This window comes from Temnothorax longispinosus, chromosome 6, assembly GCF_030848805.1.
Source record: "Temnothorax longispinosus isolate EJ_2023e chromosome 6, Tlon_JGU_v1, whole genome shotgun sequence".
Taxonomy (NCBI): Eukaryota; Metazoa; Arthropoda; class Insecta; order Hymenoptera; family Formicidae; genus Temnothorax; species Temnothorax longispinosus.
The window spans coordinates 14728176-14747303 of NC_092363.1; the positions used below are offsets into that span (position 1 = coordinate 14728176).

At 39.1% G+C, this 19128-nt stretch overlaps 1 protein-coding gene across 6 annotated transcripts in view; it reads right to left on the reverse strand.

Moving 5' to 3' along the window:
* LOC139814288 (uncharacterized) overlaps positions 1-19128 on the reverse strand; it is a 34882-nt gene that overhangs the window by 12455 nt on the left and 3299 nt on the right. For 3 of the 6 annotated variants that reach the window (XM_071780450.1, XM_071780451.1, XM_071780452.1), the window contains 7 exons: positions 18643-19120; positions 18199-18539; positions 17905-18131; positions 17492-17777; positions 17275-17411; positions 16989-17138; positions 3274-14961 (listed from right to left, as the gene is read on the reverse strand). In XM_071780450.1, coding sequence (XP_071636551.1) covers positions 11783-14961; positions 16989-17138; positions 17275-17411; positions 17492-17777; positions 17905-18131; positions 18199-18539; positions 18643-19120 — 4798 coding nt within the window. In that variant the 3' untranslated portion in view covers positions 3274-11782. Of the gene's footprint in view, positions 1-3273; positions 14962-16988; positions 17139-17274; positions 17412-17491; positions 17778-17904; positions 18132-18198; positions 18540-18642; positions 19121-19128 lie in introns of those variants that run through there. The other 3 variants (XM_071780455.1, XM_071780454.1, XM_071780453.1) reach the window with 3 other exon arrangements.

The following is a 19128-nucleotide window of genomic DNA, read 5'->3' on the forward strand; positions in this document are numbered from 1 at the left end:
TTTATAACAGCATAATATAGCTGTAACATTTCTCGTCCCCGACCATTTTTTATTTGGCCGAAATTTTTTTGTGTTTTTGTACTGAATGAAAGTAGCTTCCATGATTTTTTTTAGATTTTTATCTCTACTCATACTTAAGTTATGGATTTAAAAAAAAAATGCAGTTTAAAATTTGGAAAATTTGAAATGCCTGTAACTTTAAGAAGAAAAAAGATATTGTAAAAAATAAAGTGGTCTTTTTTTTCGTTTTTCACTGTACTTTTTGAAGAAAATATCGAAAAAAATGTTTAATGGGCAATATGACTGTTTTTTTTTAGGATTTAAGTAAAAAATGTTTGTTTTTCTCAGTGCGACCGTTTTGATTTTTTTCAAAAAATTTCAAATTCTAGACTTAATTTCGAAATTTTTAAGACGTATAAGAAAATGGGATTCCAAAAACTTCGATTTTTTAAGGGACTTTTCCTTCATTTTTTTCCGAAAATAATTTTTTTTAATTAAGATAGACTGTACCGATGGCTATCAAAAAATTTGATAAATTTATAGACAGCAATCCTGAAATTTCGATCTATATTGGTTGAAAGAGGCTTTCATGATTTTTTTCAAATTTTTTTGTCGAACTCTTTTCAAAATATCGATTTTTGAAAAATTACGTTACTTTTTTTTAAACGCCCATAACTTTACAAAAAATGGGCCAAATGGGACGTTTCTTTTTTCAAAATTTTTCTTTTTAACACTTGATAAAAAATATCAAAAAAAATTTTCAAACTGTATTTCTATAAGATTTTCTAATTTTGGACACAAATTGTTGATTTACAAAAAACACGTACTGATCGATTTTCTCCAAAATTTTTTGTAAAAAACTCATCGATTCCACAACTTTTAAGCCTAAATTTATAATGAGATAATGACGGAATCTATTTTTTTTCGTATTGTAATTGACATTTGATTGACATTTTATTAAAAAGATTTTAGCGAAGACAATATACGCTTGGCTCTTATTGCCTAATTAAGTTTAATATTTTTTTTCGATTTTTTAATTTCCATCTTTTATTTATCCGTGCTGAAAAATATATATAAATCTTTTTTTCAGGCTTATCGGCAACAGTCATTATTATTTATTAAAAAAAAACATATATCTTCATCATTTAATAAACAAATGATCGATAATTTTTATTAAAACGTATGCATCACATTTAAATATTTGTGTGTTATGACTTTTCGTTATGACTAATTTAATATAAAAATTATCGATCATTTGTTTATTAAATGATGAAGATATATGTTTTTTTAAATAAATAACAATGACTGTTGCCGATAAGCCTGAAAAAGATTTATATATATTAAAAAATATATATCTTCATCATTTAATAAACAAATGATAAAGATGTATGTTTTTGTAAATAAATAACAATGACTGTTGCCGATAAGCCTGAAAAAAAAATTTATATATTTTTCAGCACGGATAAATAAAAGATGGAAATTAAAAAATCGAAAAAAAATATATTCCGTCATTATCTCATTATAAATTTAGGCTTAAAAGTTGTGGAATCGATGATAGTTTTTTACAAAAAATTTTGGAGAAAATCGATCAGTACGTGTTTTTTGTAAATCAACAATTTGTGTCCAAAATTTGAAAATCTTATAGAAATACAGTTTAAAAATTTTTTTTGATATTTTTTATCGTGTTTAAAAAAAAAATTTTTGAAAAAAGCCGTCCCATTTGGCCCATTTTTTATAAAGTTATGGGCGTTTAAAAAAAAGTAACGTAATTTTTCAAAAATCGATATTTTAAAAACGGTTTGACAAAAAAATTTGTAAAAAATCATGGAGGCCTCTTTCAACCAATACTATAACATAAAAAATTTTCAAAAAAATCGGAGATGCAAAAGCCAAATGGTGTCCGATTTGGCGTGGAACGCCCCATATATAGTATAAATTTGTGTGTGTGTGTGTGTGTGTGTGTGTGTGTGTACACACACACACACACACACACATAATTTTTTTGAAAAGCAATTATGTTGTCTTTACATCAATTAATTCATTTTATTGGTAATTATGCATATTAAGACCCCACTCGCCAATGACCTTGACCTTGACATATGTTGTCAAGGTCATGACCCTGAGTAACCTTGACCTTGAAAAAAGTGGCGGTCACGATCCATTCAAAAATTACGAAGCATTAAAGTTTTCGCTTTGCAAAATTAGTTGTATATCGCCACAAATATTCACACAGATGATCGACTAACTATCTTGTAAATGACTAATATATATGTGGAAATAGTACATGTACGAACAAAGGAAAGTCTTTTAAAGCAGTAAATGGAAATTTTAAAGAAGTGAAAAGCCAACGCATGTACTTTGAAGGCACACTATGTGTCTAGTTTAATGATAGTGGAGCCCCCCGCAGGGGGGCGGAACCTACTGCATATACTTTCCACGCGAAACGAGTTGTCACATGGGTTCGTGGCGTGCTTTACGAGCTCGTTTAAGTAGAGGTAGTATTAAACAAGATAAGTTAGTCGATCATCTGTGTGAATATTTTTGGCGATATACAACTAATTTTGCAAAGCGAAAGCTTTAATGCTTCGTAACTTTTGAACGAATCGTCACCGCCACTTTTTTACTCAGGGTCATGACCTTGACAACATATCAAGGTCAAGGTCATTGGCGAGTGGGGTCTTAATATGCATAATTACCATTTTATTATTTTGTGCATAAAAGTATCAAGGGAACTCGAACCTGAACTCATCGATTTGGATCACTCTACATATCCAAAGTTCCAGAGAACCAAAAGTTCATCCAAATCGAAGAGTTTAGGTTTAGGGTGTTGCCTTGTAAGTAAAGGAATCATCTTATATAAAAAAAATCACAATTCTATTTTAAAAAATGGCAATTACCTTTGTACGACTTAAAAAATCGATTTTTTCAAAAATTGATTTTATCATTATTCTTTCTCCGAATCATACAACTTTTGTCTAAAACATTTTTACTTGCCGGCCTCAGTTTTCGAGATATTTGGCTTGACTATTTAAAATAGAATCTGTATATAAAATAATTTATCATTATTTTAATTAAATCTAATTATATACATATAGATTTACGCATTTATTACATTTGATCTGCATCGAAGTGCTCCATGAATTCTCAGACTGTTCCTAAAAAGTCAAACTTACGATCGTTAGATGCACGACGCAAATACAGATCCACAAGTATATTATATATCATAAGTCGTAGTTAAGAGGACGAGAAACTTTTCAAGAAAAATAGCATGCGTATGCGGTATGGCTGTATACTTTTATTTTCGTTTTGTCGTTTTTGTCTTTTTTTTTTCCTTATGCATTAGCAACCGCTCATGGTGTGAGGCGTCTCTTCCGCGAGCTAACATCTCGCACGATGTCTTCGCGCGTGTCGGACATAAATTTTGTTTCGTTTTTTTTGCCTGTCGTTTTTTTGTACATTTGTCATTACAATCATTAATGTCGTTAGTGTGCATTTTACAATACATTCTGGCGTATTTCCGCCACAATCAATTTTACACCGTGAAAGAAAACAGCGTCGCGCCCTGTTCGCTTCCTCTTTTCTCGTTCTCGTGGACGATTCTCCCTCGGTAAATTAATTAATTGAGATCATATCGAGCGACACGCGCAGCTCAACGTCGCCGAATGTAAACGGGAGAAAAGTGTCCGACTTTTAATTCATTTCAACCATCAACTATTTGGATCGTGGGAACCCTCGAGTAAAGTCCCGATATTCCCAATTTTGAATCAACATCGAAAGTGCGTTCCTGAGAGTGTTCCCTATATTTAGTAGACGAGTTGCTACGTCAGAAATATTTCACGAACATTCGCGTATGGAATCGGCTTTTATCTCATGAGAAGAAGAGTGTCGCGACTCGACGAAAAGATTGTGAGCAAGAGGATCCTTAGATTTCTATTTAGCTTGTTGTTTATCGACGAGTAAAATTAGGAAATCGTGAAACAAAATTCCGCGAATAAACCACAACCCGGCTAGTTTGATCATTCAAAAGCGATCTTCGATCCGCGACACTCTTTTTCGCAAAACGCGATATGTATTACGCACGTGCGGCAACGAGAGTACATTTAAATTGTTTTTGCAGTTCGCACAAGAGTCAGTCGTCATTCATCGGTTGCGAATAAATAGAGCGTGGTTAAAAATTGTACAGCGATTCATAAAGAAAATAATACTGAGCACCGTTGTTGTGCACTGAGAAAATATTGCTCAGATTGATTGAACGGACTGATACAATTAATTAACACGAGTTTACTTTTGTGTTACGTCAGCAAGAAAATGTATCTTTTTAGCGTTGATATTTTATCCTTCTCGATTCCATCCGAGCGTCACCTTTTCTCACTGCACATCCAAAGAACAAGTTGATAGACTTACACCGAGTAAATTAAAGTAATGTAACAGGCTTATCCGGACTTTGGCATTGTAACATCACACAAGCGAACACGTCGTACACATTTTTTTTACATTCAACGGCCGCTTCCGAGTGGCCCGCAGTCAGAATCATTTACGAGAATGAGATAAAAGGCCAACGAACGAGACTGACAAAATTCTTTACATCAAGCATGCTAAACGGATCTACAAGCTAAAGCTCAGCGGAGGGAAGTAGAGCGTCCTAAGTCGTACGAATAAATACGAAAGTAAAATCGATGATTAATCTATCGGCCGCCGAGAGAGCTCGTAACGGCGTTACATTTGCATATCGGCGAAGGCAGTCACTGCACGACACATTCACGCGAATCTTTTCACGATTATTGCCTTCTTCGCAACGATATAAGACATACAGTGGCGGAAAGTTCATATCGTCGATCTTAAGCCAAGCGTTTATAAAAAAAAAAACCACGTTTGACAGACAGAAAAAAAACTTCACTCGAAAGTTTCGTTATGAGCGACGTCAGTTCTTAACGTTTAGTGTTTAGTCAATTGAATTTTAATTTAAAATTTCATTGATATTCGATATCGTATGATTTACTGATTTAGTTCAGAAAAACTCGCGGTTTACATTCCAAATTGACCAAGAAACGTTATTCCAATGAGATATTATGTCCCGATAACTTGAGAGATTCGCAAGATGTAATCACATAAAAGTATAGTCATTTATTCTATTTGCGACGTAGTTACTTCGAGCAATCAAAGATTACTTGTCTGACAATGATGAAGGACAAATCTTCAACTAAGAGAGATAGACAATTTGGCCGAGAGACTGCAAAAGCAATGACTAACAAATGGAAACGATATATTTATCGTTATTTTCAAATGAAAGCGCTCACCCATCCCTTTTTAAGATCGACGATTGATTCTCATCGTAATTCTCTTTGTTTGTTTGTCGTTGCTAGTTTATTAGTAGATTGTCTTATAGTAAATCTATATCGAGGAATACTGTGCCATTTTAATCGCCACTGTACATACAGATCGTAACTAATGTTAACCGAAAGGTTTATTGCGAAATTCGACGTATCGCGACAGATAATGTATCGGTCAGTTTTCTCTTATTTCTTTCTCTTTTTGTAGAAGAATACCTCTGTGTGAAGAAGTACCGGTTAATTGATCTTACTTACTTAACTCTATTCAGGTAAATACACAGGTAAACATTGTAACTCGCTATACACAGAAAAAGAAAATCGCTTAAAATTATAAATAAATTCGGCGCCCAAGGGTTTCTGTCATCGTTAATTATTAATCTTCTACACGTTTAGGCCCGGTTGCACCAACGCCGCATTAATTAGCATTAAAATCCTGGTTAATCCTTCGTCTACAAGTAGGATTAATAATTTAAGAAAAGACAATCTCGCGCGAATCGCTAATCCAGGAATCTCGTTTAATGACTCTCGATGCAACGTGGCCTAAGTGTTTCTAGCGCAACTCTCTATAAATTAATACATACACATATCTACGGTATTACAATAAGTAATATCTACACGGAGATTGGCTCTGAAAAATGATACGATACTCTTGTCTCGAGAGAAGTCAAAATATTATCGAGGACTCGAGAATGATTGTGTATAAAGTGCGCATTGTAATTTGGACGTTATAAATGATTATTTCGAAGTTTTTTCTCCACCGTGTGTACGGCTAAAAGGTAAATGGAGAAACGCACGAAGTACGCTCGAATTGCGGCGATAACGGAGCGATGAGTTTCACCTTCATTCTCTCGTTGAACATCGCAATTCGCTAACAAGAGTCAGGGGGACTGAAATATTCTATGTAGAGCGTAATACGATGCATTTGCTTGTGACCGTTATATTCGGCGTCTCTCCGCACGCCATACCCACACATCATCACATACATCCCAGTATCAACACGCATTGCACCCAGTGATTTGTTATTAAATCATAAGAGTTTTTTACTTCCTCTCTCTCTCTCTTTTCTCCTTTCGCGTAATACATGCCCGCATGTAACGATATATAGATAGAATAATAATCGCGACGAAGATCAAACGAGGGACGAGTTTCGATTAGATCATCGTATTATGCCATCAAGTTGTACGTACGCATAAAATATCTAATGCCGCTTGGATCGAGATCACTACCAACTGAGGGGACATCACAGTCTGACGAAGAAGTTTCTTCGTGAAACTTCGCGTGAAACAACGAGGGGAATATACAAGGTGAATTGCGTTAACGTTTCGCTGCTCGTTGAGTAAACTGAAAGCTTTGGAGAAATTAAACAAGGATATTTAGGCCAGCGCGAGCCGTGATGTGACGCAATATTTACTACGTGGAAAAAAAATGATGTATTAACAGCATCAGCTAACAGCAGTCCAATTAAAAATAATCTTGTTAATTCATTAACAGTATTAATATTAAAACAAACAAGCTAATATACTTTTAATTTAATAGAATGTCATTTATTTCATTAATACTGTCCAATAACAGTAGTTAATTTAATAAATGACAAGATTATTTTCAATTAGCTGTTAGCTAATGCTGTTAATATATCTTCTTTTTTCGTGTGTGCCATCTCGTTCAAAGTACAGTATTCTCAGTACATTCACATAATTGTTCATCGGCAAGCATTAAATGGATATTTATTCTATGGCTGGCACTGACTCAATTATCCTACTCAGATGTTCCTCTCTCTCCTTTCTTCTTCGTAATTTAGTTCGTAAGGCGATTGTACTGTACTCGGCAAACTATCCTGCACTCTGTATTTATAACATATATTTGCAGTAGCAATGGAGCAGTCGACTTTTCTATCGGCGGTTTTTCCCCTGAAAGAAATAAACGTTACTCCAATGTCGGTAATTAATCTGACGATAATCAAGTCTGCAAGACCCTGCATGATTCAGCTTTTATATACTCCCCGTTCTTACCTAAAATAGATTTTATGATTGATCTCCGAGTCAATAAAAAGATTCGCCTCTCAACATACTTTTCCCACTTGCAGTTTCTCTACATTGTGCAGCAGTTACAACTACAGAGAACTGCTGTCACGAAGCTACTGAGTTTATTCTGAGTATATATCATCATTTTTTTCGATTCTCGCACACGATATCCATTTCTCTTTTTTTTTTTTACTAGTTACGATATACAAGAAATGTAATTATATCTACCACGCACGCACACACACACTTTTTTTTATGCGTCACCATCGGCAACGTTGAACACGTTTTTACACGCTTTTTCTTACTTTCCTCCTCACTTTTCTACCTCACGTGTAACACTCGAAAAGACTTTGAAATTTTTACACATCAAGCACACGCCTGCATAGGCCACTTCGACATTTTGAAAATGCGAAAGAGCTAGGAGAGATAGAAAAGGACTAGAGAAAGGGATAAGTGTTAACTGCCGCGGAAAGAAGGTAAAGCAAAATAAACAGCGATATACTTACGCGAGAGGTAATCGTTTAAATTAAGGGGAACATTTTTTTTCGATTCGAGTATCTTTGAAAGTGTAATTTTGTTATACATATATGTACTACTCTACATCCAAGAATATAATTCTTAAACGATGAAATCTCTATGGACGCTAAGCATTTCGATATTTCTTGTTGATGTTATAATCGTAGAGGGTAAAATAAAATAATAGAGTATAAATAACAAAATAATAAATAATAAATAATTTGCATGTATCTCTTAATGAAAGATCAATTGATGAATCTCTAAGGTTTCAAACTTTCATACATATGTAAACAATAAGTTTTAATCAAAAGTTCCAATTAATCCTTCCGTTATTTTGAACATGTTTTTTCCTTAATAATTTCGAGTTAAAAATGTGCCCTTAATTTTCGATTTGATTTTTAAGCACTAAATCGGATTTATATCTGCTTTGTAATTTAAAGTTGAGTATTTTAAGGCTTTAACTCTAAAATTGATACAAGCCAAATTGATAGTCAGATAATTCGGAATACTTTAATTTTTTACTTAATTTAAATTTTAAATAATTAAAATATAAATAATTTAATTTAAACTAAGGGAGAGGATGCATTGTGGAATCATAGGACAAAACTACCTATCTTCATGTTCCTTTTTCTCATCATTCGGATAATGTATTCGAATCATCTTCTCTTTTATTCTTTTTCTCGTGTAATTGACTATACCTTGATCACGCTTTTCTTCTAAATAAATAATCTTTTTAAATTTTAATCATAGTTTGAAAAAATCAGTTCTTTTTATAACTTCAAATGTTTGTAACTTTTAGTAAAATCATAATTTTTAATAATAGTTTTTTACTTTTAAGAATACAGTTTAATAATAACTTAATTTGGAAATTTTGTTTGAAATTTGTGCGGACGCATTACTTTAATCCGTGCAAGAATTATATATTCAATCTCTTTATGCTTATAAATATATCCCCAACAATTATTTTATTTTTAGCTCAAAATATACGGGAAAAACAAACTAGCATTTTTAAATAAGAAAAAAATCTTTCGACCCTTCCCTTTAAAGAGCCTAAAAATTTATTTTACACACCCAAATGTGCGAGATACTAATAAAAGGATTAAGACTCAAAAACGAAAATATCCAAATAATTAAGAATATAATCAACTCTCCAATTCGAATTTTTAAAGAATCTAAGTTTGAAGATAAATTGCAGGCGATACCTCACTAAAAAATAAAAAAGGTGAAGAGGATAAGATATTAAGCAGTAAAAAAATTCTGCGACTTGTGAATAATTTGAATTTTGCGACACGATATTGATATTTTCAACACAACTGATTATACTGAATTTGCGAACATCTGTATACTAGGAAATTGCGATTACGTTAACATTAATGGTGTGAATTCTAGACGTGCGTAGCTTGTATTTATATTTGTATCGGACAATATGTAGGTAGTTTCAGCCGATGAGTTTCAATAATAAGTTCGACCGGTATTAACAATATGATTGCACCAAATCAGATCGATGGGTCGATACATACTATGGGTCCGTTCACACTCTGTTCACGGTCCGCTCACGGTCCGATCATAATCCTATAAAGTATTCACACTATCGTGTGTTTTAACCTTCCCTGTTATAAAGTTCGTTATAAAAATGTCGCTATTTTCTGATGAAAAATTAGTAATAATTGCTGTAGCACTGAACGATGAAGATAAGGAAAGTGAAGAGAGTAAAACAGAAAGAAAGATAAGCAAAAGATCAATGTGGGTTCATCCTAGTTTGATCAATAAAAAAACTGAAAGAGAATATTTTACATTATATCCCTATTTAGTAGATGATGAGAATAAATTTGTTAAATATTTTCGAATAAGTGCAGGTACTTTCGAAATGATTGACTGATTGTGAGAACTGACGGTGGATTGAAATCAACTGTTCACGCTATCGGTGCAGGTCCGATCAAGTTCGATCACGCTCAAGTAAAATATTCTTTCGAATCGATCGTTGCTGGAGCGAACTAAAACTTGAGCGTTACCCATAGTGTGGATACGTATATTAAGTACAAACTGCAATGAAAGAATATTTTATCAAACCGTGAGCGGAGTGTGAGCAGACTGTGAGCGGACCGATAGTATGTATCGAACCTCATACTACACGATTTCTTACATTTCCATAATTAATTAACACAACATACGTTAAATAAATTATATAAATTAATAACTTTGCAAGAAGAAAATACGTAAATCAATATAAAAGTTAACAAGCTAGAGAACATAATAATAATCCTAAAAAGTCAACTAATCAAAATAACAAAACCATTAAATTTTTCTTGTATAAGGCATGTAGTGTTTCTCTTTCTAAAGAAACAAAAAAATGAAATTTAGGAAAAGAAAATTGAGACGAGAAAACGAAATTCAGTTGGACTGAAAACGATCGATATAGATCGAATCGGGTCCGGAATCACATGTTATTTAGAAGAAAAGTATTGAGAGACTTTTTATCCTTCACATCATATCAACGTCGATCTTGTGATGCTCGCACTGTGTACGCATTGCCTAAGCTGCCCAATTCTGGACGCAGTTTATGTTCAATCAGATTCCAATATTCAGCTGTGTTTAAATTTGAAATAAAGCAATACTGGCATGAACGTTTGAACAGGCGTGGTTTGTGCAAAGATGAACGCGTTCGAGGTATCACGTAAAATACGTCGTATTCAGATAACAGATTCATAGCGCACAAACGGATCTCTTACTATCCCTCTCCTATTACACTATTACTACCATTATTAATATTATTTCGTCAACAATTTGTCAGGGAATACTTGTCTGTATGTGTATAAAATAAATGATGAATGATATAGAGAGTCCTCCTCTAAATCTCCTCGAAAACAAATAGGCATTATACAAAAGTGCACGAAGACAATATATACAGCTAAGTAATCAGTTTCCGATTGTAGACATTCTAAACTGTACAAAGTATTATGATCGAAAATCTTTTCAATTTCATAGTAATTCCCCTCGGTATACTGTCATCGCTCGACGAGAAGCATAATCTGTGGCAGTAAACAAAAACTGGATGAATCTGATGATGATATTTTGTACCACAACGAAGAAATATGGCCTATTGCATACTGGACGATGATCGTCACTCAGAATAGGGCCAGCTAAAAGGGTAAATCCCGTAAATGAACACCTAATGGCCGAAAGCGATCGTCAAGTCACGTTAATTGCACCAAACAATTATGTTATCGATAATGGGCAAACGACATATAGATACACGCACGTTTGCACCAAGTAGAATCCAAACTCTATCACCATTTACAATCTAAGGCAGTCGAATCGAAATTGCTACACGGGTGTTTTTCGGATGGCGAAACGCGATCCTGTTCTGGGAGTTCCCTTCGATGTTAGTTCTACCCCGTTAGAACTAACGTCGAAGCGTTTAATAACATCCACTAGAACACAACCTTGCCCACTATATTGCCCGAGCACAGTATCTGCTCGCGCGCGTACTTTTGCGATTGACATAACTACTAATTGATAAGACTCGAAACGAAGATAGGGCCACAAAAAAACGTGATTTTAAAATAGATGACAATAGTTTCGCACGTACATGGCGACACGTTTCCGATCTTACAGATTTTCCGTTCGGTCGCAGTCATCTCGAATAATTAATTTTCACGTCAGGAACGAATTCTAGAAATATCAATAGCAAATTAGACGAAAGAAAGATGGGCCTATCGTCATTATAGCGAGATGCACGCCGATCAGCGCTACCCGATGCAAAGTAGCTCTTCAAGGTCGCACAAGGAGCGGTCCAATTTGGATGTGATGGCCTCACTCCCTTACATATGAACGCTAATCTACTCCTGTCACTTGCATTAGGAGTATGTAGAGGGCAAGGCTGGCCCTAGGCACGTCCATGCAGCAATCCTCTACTCATCTGCGCTTTTTCCTCTTAGATCTGTTGTTCGCTTTCTTGGCAGCAGTCGAGTGCTCGCTGGCCACCTCGCGCTCCGCTTCGTTCCGCTTCTCGGCGGGCCCGTGATCCGTAGATTCCGGGGACATCTTCGAGGAAGCCAGATTGCACCGCTCGGACGCTCCGGTGGTGCCATCGCCGCTGCCGTCACCGCCACCGCTCTCCACCTGCTGTCGCGTCGGCTGAAGCTGCAAAGAAGATTCTCTTTGCGATTCTCTCCTCTCGGCAGCCACGTTACCTCGACGTGTCTCGCCGACGATGGATCGTACTTCCGGAGCGAGGAGAGGACAGCCTTCCGTCGCTTTATTATCCTCCTTGTCCCGAGAGATCTTAGCTCGCGCCATAGCAGTCGTGACGCGCGCGATATCCTTGTCCGCGCGAGGCTCTTCTACTACCGGTGAGTGAAGGTCTACGAGAATACTCTCCTCCACCGTCGTCGTTGCCGTCTCCGTTACATTGACGTTATCCTTCTCACCGAAGAGACGCTCCTTCTCCTTCTCCTTCTTCTCCTCCTCCTCCTCCTCCTCCGCCTCCTTAGTTCTGCAGGCTCGTCGTCGTGTACTCTCGCGTTCGCGCATCGCATGTCCCGCGGATTCGAAGAACGTGGAATCGTCCCCGTCGCAGAATTCCGTTTCCTCCAGCTTTCTCGCTTGTTTGCCGGCTTCTGGTTTCTCCTCCACCTCTATCAATGGCTCAAGATCCGTGTCCTTGCGGGCTTCCTGCGAATCCAAAGAAGGGGAAATGCTCTTCTTGACGATAGAGCTCCATGATATCTCTGCCAAAGATGAGGCTTGAGCTTTCAACCCTTGATCCTTGGAGTCAAACTCTGCGAATGGCTCCTCCCGCACGGCTTCCCGCACGGCTTCCCGCACGGCTTCCTGCAGTTCCGTCATTCTCACCTTGGAAGAACGGAACGAAGGCAAAGGGGTGGAGAGAGAAAGCTCCGTTGAGCTGGTCTCCTGCGACTGGCCGTCCGACTGCAACCGCTTGCTCTTGCGAGACTTCCGAGGACGCGCCCCAGCGACAACAGGTAGGATCTTGCACTCTGGCGTCGCATCGGCATCCACGTCGGCCTTCTGCATCGCGTCGAGATCGATAATCTCGACGATGTCGCTGTCGGGGGTCTGAGAAGCCCGCTTGGCAGGTAGCAGCGAGGATGATAAGTTCATCATCTTCGAACCGCGATTCTTCGCCCTTTTCGTAGGGCTCGAATACGGCCCCTCTGACTTGTCCTTAAAGTAGTCGGTGAAACTGCATCTATCGGTCTCCTCCGACTTGGGCCAGACCTCCTCCAGTGGGTCGTATATCACAGTGACCTCCGCGACCTCCGCCTCGCTCTTGTCAATCACCATAATATCCTTTCGTTTCTTGCCAGATCTAGGCTTCGTTGCTCCTTGCTGCTCCGCCAACGTCGTTTCCTGAGTCGCTTGCGGAAAGTCTCTCTGCGATAATCTCGCCACCGCATCAAGTTCTAACTCGCGGACCTCCGAGAGCTGAACGTGCTCCAGATCGTCGTCAGAGGACAATGTGTGTCTGCTATGCCTTCTACGTGGGCAACTGTCATTGCTTGCCTTTGTAAAGGATTTCATCGCGCTGACGTCACCCCGTTCCGAGCTCGTGGACTCGAAGCCGAGCTCGACACTGTGTATATACTCCAGATCGTCGTCCGAGATCGTGCTCTTACTGCTTTTCCGTCGCACTACGGGAGAGGAAAATTGCGCGATCGTGTTAACGGTCGCACCTGCGTCTCTGCATCTGCCGCCGCCCGTATCAACTTTCGTCCGCATCTGCATCACCTCAGACGCGTGAATATGCTCGATGTCGTCATCGGATTGGGTAGACGTGGAGGCGGCGTCTCTGCCGAGATTGCACGGCTCCACCATGTGATACTCGATGGAGCTGAAATCATCAAGCGGCGGCGGATCCAACGGCGGCAATTCGTCGTCGTCCTCATCTCCGTCATCGTGACTAGACAGTAATCTTGCTTTCTCCACATCCAACGGAGGCTTAATAGGGTTTCCTCTTTTCACGATTACGTCGGCGATCGGTTCCGTCGACTCGGACAGGTCGATAGAAGATACCTCTCTCGCGCGTTTAATCTCTTTGTCTTCGAGCGTAACTCGATCCTTGCCAGGGTATTTCCGCGGAGAAGCGCGGCTTTTCCATTCGTCATTCTTTCGCATCACCTCATATTTGTCTCTCGCTATCTTGGTATCTTTCGCGCCCTCAACTCTTTTTTTATCGACGTCATTATCCTCTTTCTTTGCACTAATACTCATCGCCGAATCCGCATTAACGCATCGCGCGTCCTCGAAGACGACGCTATCCTCGTCCTCTTTGACGACGTACTTTTCCGCGCGTGTCAGCCGCTGTTCAATCGGACGTTTCTGCGGAATCCTGAAATTCGACGTTTTTTCGAAATCAATGACGGCTTTTCTCGCGATAGGTTTCTTGATTTTCTCATCTACACTCGGCTGCAATATTTCGATACTCTTCTCGCTTCGCATCGTCTTGTTCTCCATCAACGTGACGCTGTCATCATCGTAGCTGACGACGTACTTAGCCTTGGCGAGATGCCTCTCGTGAGCCTCGTTGCGATAATACTCGGTACGCCTGTCGACGGATATCCCCTTGCTGCACCACAACGCATTCTCTTTCGCCTGCGTCATCGGGCTGCTCGGGATCTCACCTGGTTCGGCGCACAGGCTGAGACTCGTCGGCACGTCGCGGAACGCCTCCTCCTTCTCGTAGTCAATCGACGTCGTCGTCGTCGTCGTCGTGGCCGCCATCTCCGCGCACAGGGCGCGACGTTCCTGCAGCTCGCGTATGTTCTCGTCCGGTACACTGTCGATCGCCGGCTCGCTTGCCGAGCGCATCTCCGCGCAGATCTCGGTGAGCTCGCGATTCAGCGCCCGGCTCTCCGGCTCGTCCGGGAGGTCGGCCGCGCCGAGCGAGGCCGGACCCTCCTCCGCGCACACGCTTCTAGATGCGTGGATCTCCTCCGCGGCGGAGTCGTACTCCTGTATGAAGCTAATAGCGTCCTCATCCTCGTCGGCCGACACGGTAATCACGGTGCCGGTGTGAGGGTTGACGACTTTAGTTACCGGCTGACCCACCCTCTCAAATACCGTACGCCTCCCTAGTAACAGAAAAAGCCGTTGGCAGGTATCAATAACACGAGTTGCTGCTCACGCGTCTCCCTCTCTCTCTCTCTCCCTCTCTCTCTCTCTCTCTCCCTCTCTCTCTCTCTCTCTCTCTCTCTCTCTCTCTCTCTCTCTCTCTCTCTCTCTCTCTCTCTCTCTCCCCTCTCTCTCTCTCTCTCTCTCTCTCTCTCTCAAGTTTATCTCTTTATTTCGCCCTCTTTCTTCTTTTCTTATTTGCAGTGATAATTAGCTCGCTCGGGATTATATCATATACGAGTACAGTTTCGTTGACGAGTAAACGAAAAATCACAGCGGAATCGTTCAGATTTAAAGAAAGTGTATGTAATGCGAGTTCTGGTAGCTATAGAAGTCGGTGCTTGACAAACAAATTCTCGAGCGTCTCAAGTATAAGAACGCAAAAGAAATTGTCTAATCCTTTCGAGTTTTTCCCCCCATTACATTCTGCATTTGCACACTCCGCGCGCATGTCGATTACGCGGGGGTCAAGTCAAGACAAACTAAGAGAAACACATCCGTCCGTATCGTAATCGCAAAACAGTCTCATTCTAATATATACACAAAGCTAAAAGCTCGAGCAAAATGTGATGGATCTACATGGTTAGTATAAAGACGTAATACCATTTGTCGGACATTTCTTTTCTTCAAAGATACAAAGAGCAGACGTCAACAAAATATCTTGCTGTTAGTGCTCGGATATAGTACAGTTACGGGGACAAAATGGAGATACCTGCCTCTGGCCAGTTCTGTGTCCACGCAAACTTACAACGCTAACGATTTCATCCTTTATCATGTTCGGAAAACATATCACAGAAAAAGGAAAGAATGGCTTACGAGTATCTTTTTTTTTATTATTTGGAATACACCTCAGGTTCCGTAATATACCGTGACAACGTCATCGTAAAAAAACGCTGATATAAGCATAATTATTTTTCTTTTTTTCGAGAATTTTATTTATTTGTTTCTCGTTATTGTTAATAAAGAAGCGGTATGTCAAAACGCGCGCCAAATATCATGTTAAATTTCACGCGGATTGTATACCCTGCAAGCTTTGCGAGCTTAAATTCATACGTTTGAAAAGTATGTATAGATACACACACATATACGGTATATTTTTTTCAAGTTTTAAGCATATACGCTGTTATTATTTTTAAATAGTTATAAAAAAATGTTTCGAATAAAAGTTTTGTTTAAGATCAAGATATATGTTTAATTTTATATATATATATATATATATATATATATATATATATATATATATATATATTTTATATATATATATATATATACTTGTGTAATATAATATGCAAGAGTCGAGAAATCATATATACAATGTCAAAACTTGTATTTGTTTAATGAAATTCGGTGAAAATACTTTACAATTGTCAAACATAAGAACGAATACAATGACTGTACAACATGGTAGTGTAGAATGCACGCAAATCAGGTAAAAATAAAAATAAAAACATAAAATACCGCCAATGCCTTTTCCACAACTATTCCTCCCCTTATGGAAATTTAATACTGTAAGTGATTTTTTGGCTAGTGATTAATCATTTAAAAGCACTATTAAAAGCACTATTAACAGTGCTTTTAATAGTGTTTTTAAGTGATTAATTACTAGCCAAAAAATCACTTACAGTATTAAATTTCTATAAGGGTCTACACTGACAAAATTATTCATTATTGGGAAATAAAGATTATAGTACAGATCACATAGAGCAAAGTATATCAAATAAATACAAATTAGGGCCAATTTCACCAACCACAGTTAGCTTAACCGACGGTTAAAGTTAGCAGGATTGACCAATAGAAAGCAGGGTGGATTCATTTCTATTGGTCAATCCTGCTAACTTTAACCGTCGGTTAAGCTAACTGTGGTTGGTGAAATTGGCCCTTACACGGAATATGTTTAGTCGCTTCTAAGCGGCTAAGCGGATTTGCATTCGTAAATTTGGTGCATTCGACTAAAATGTAAAACTCCGTTGCATGATTGCGCACTTACCTGGAGCACGATGCGACGCGATTGATATCTCGAGCATAGCCTCCGCGAGATCCTCTCTCAGTTGACTTTCGCAGCTACCAACGGCCACGTTTTCGCTGTCCAGAGGATCACCGTAAGCTTCCATGAATCTTGGTGATTGCTCATAACTGCCTACAAAGTATAAAGATCTTACTCTCTTATAAATAATGAATTTATTTTATTCTTATATCATATAGATTTTACTTTCTTCTTAAGACTAAAATATGCGATGTAACTCACAGCTTACCGATAATTATTGCGCACTTACTTCCTGATCCGTCGATGACAACTGGCATCAACGGCCTGGTCGCCGCATGGGGCATATTAACGGGCTTCGATCTCGCTGGGCGCGATCCCGTGATTCCAATCTCAACTGCCTCCGCTTCAACCAGATTGACAGCAACACTAGTAACGATCGATTTTCGTTAAATCCCGTTTTTGATTTGAAAAATAATGATTAATCGGTGGGAATTGAGGAAACCAACCCGCTAGGTGCGTTATAAGTCTTGAAAACAAATTGTGGTCCCATCCACAATCGCCTGTGTGGTCCAGCGTGCGTCACGATCTCCACTTGGCTTAACCAACGATCCTCAACCGTGTCAAATTTCTGATTGTTCTTTGGCGCGAACGAAACGCTGAGCAATGGGTTCGACAGAGATAATGGTAAGATGAGATCTGACGAATTAGGGGATCTACAAAGTGGCCACTGGCCCTTCGCTTCGACCTCCAATTCAATAGTAGTGTCGTCGCAAACCTTTTCCTTTGGCACCCCTAAAACAAGTAAAAGCGAGCATTAGGTAACATGCAGAAAAAGAATTTTAAATAATATAGAAAATCTCTCTTTAAATTCTCTCTTTTGTAAAATATATAATAAGGTGCATTTATATCTGTGATATACCAGCAGCTGGTTTAGGATCCAAATCGTATTGTATCATGTTTCCATGACACGCCATGATAAACAGAGAATCGACCGCTCTTTTGACAACTTTACTACTGGACTCCCTTTGCGCGTACATCCAAGCTCTCGGCGGAGCGAAACACGCACAGATCTTCAACGGTAAAGATCCATTGTCGTCAGAATGTAACCGTTGCCTTTGTTGAGGTCTGCTATAAAATACACAATATCTTTTAATTACACCTTTATAGCTTATTGTTCCCCGTAAAATTAGTTTTCTACAAAACCAGTAGCTACCTTGGCTGCGTGGAGCTGTTGACCTGATTCAAAGAAGACGGCTGCCGAATCTGCGACAGAGGATGCAATATCGTCGGATGAGGATACGGAGGAAGTCTAGGATTAGAGTACGGATATACAGACAAAGGTAATTCCGTATGAGACACAGGAGAGTGGGATCGGGTACCGTCGTCTGTCAAGCCTGCGCTTTTGTGGAATCTCGATAGTCTGTTGACGACATTGGGCGTGGAATGCGTCCTGACACCAACAGGACCTCCATAAGGCGCGACGGGAAAAACATGCGTTGTACCTCTCACGGTTGAAATAGCCGCCCAACGTGTATCGCTCGAAAATACCATGTCCTAATGCAGTAAACATACGGTAAATACATTTATGTAAAGAACTAGTAAGTTTTAGCAAAGTATGTATACAAAGTGCAAGCAGTGAAGATGTAGGAATGTATACCTGTACTTTCGCGGTGGTATCGCCACGATGTAAAATATATAGGTGATGCACCGCTGCTAGGGTCGGCCCACCGGGATGCGGCTGGATTCTAAATACGTGGAAGTCATGTCCTCTCTTGTCCGCTGTCATTAATAACGCACCGGTCAAGTCGAAAGTCATGGCAACGATCGCATCGCTATGAGCGGTAAAATGAGCGATTACGGCATCCGCATTCGAGTCATCTAACTCTTTTTCGTCTCTCGCGACCTGAAGATCTAATATCGTAACGACGCCCGGTTGCGTTACGTCATTGCCCGCGTTATTGATAGCCATCGGTGACACCGAATTTCCAGTGAGACTCGACGCTACGGTTTCACCTAATCCGCGAAGACCTTTCCCCAGTGACTTTGCCGCGTATAAAACCGTCGCTGTGTAACTTTGAACGCCTTCCCCTTCGCAGCCACCGCTGCTTCTTCTCGCGGGTATTAATTTTTTCTCGCTGCAAAC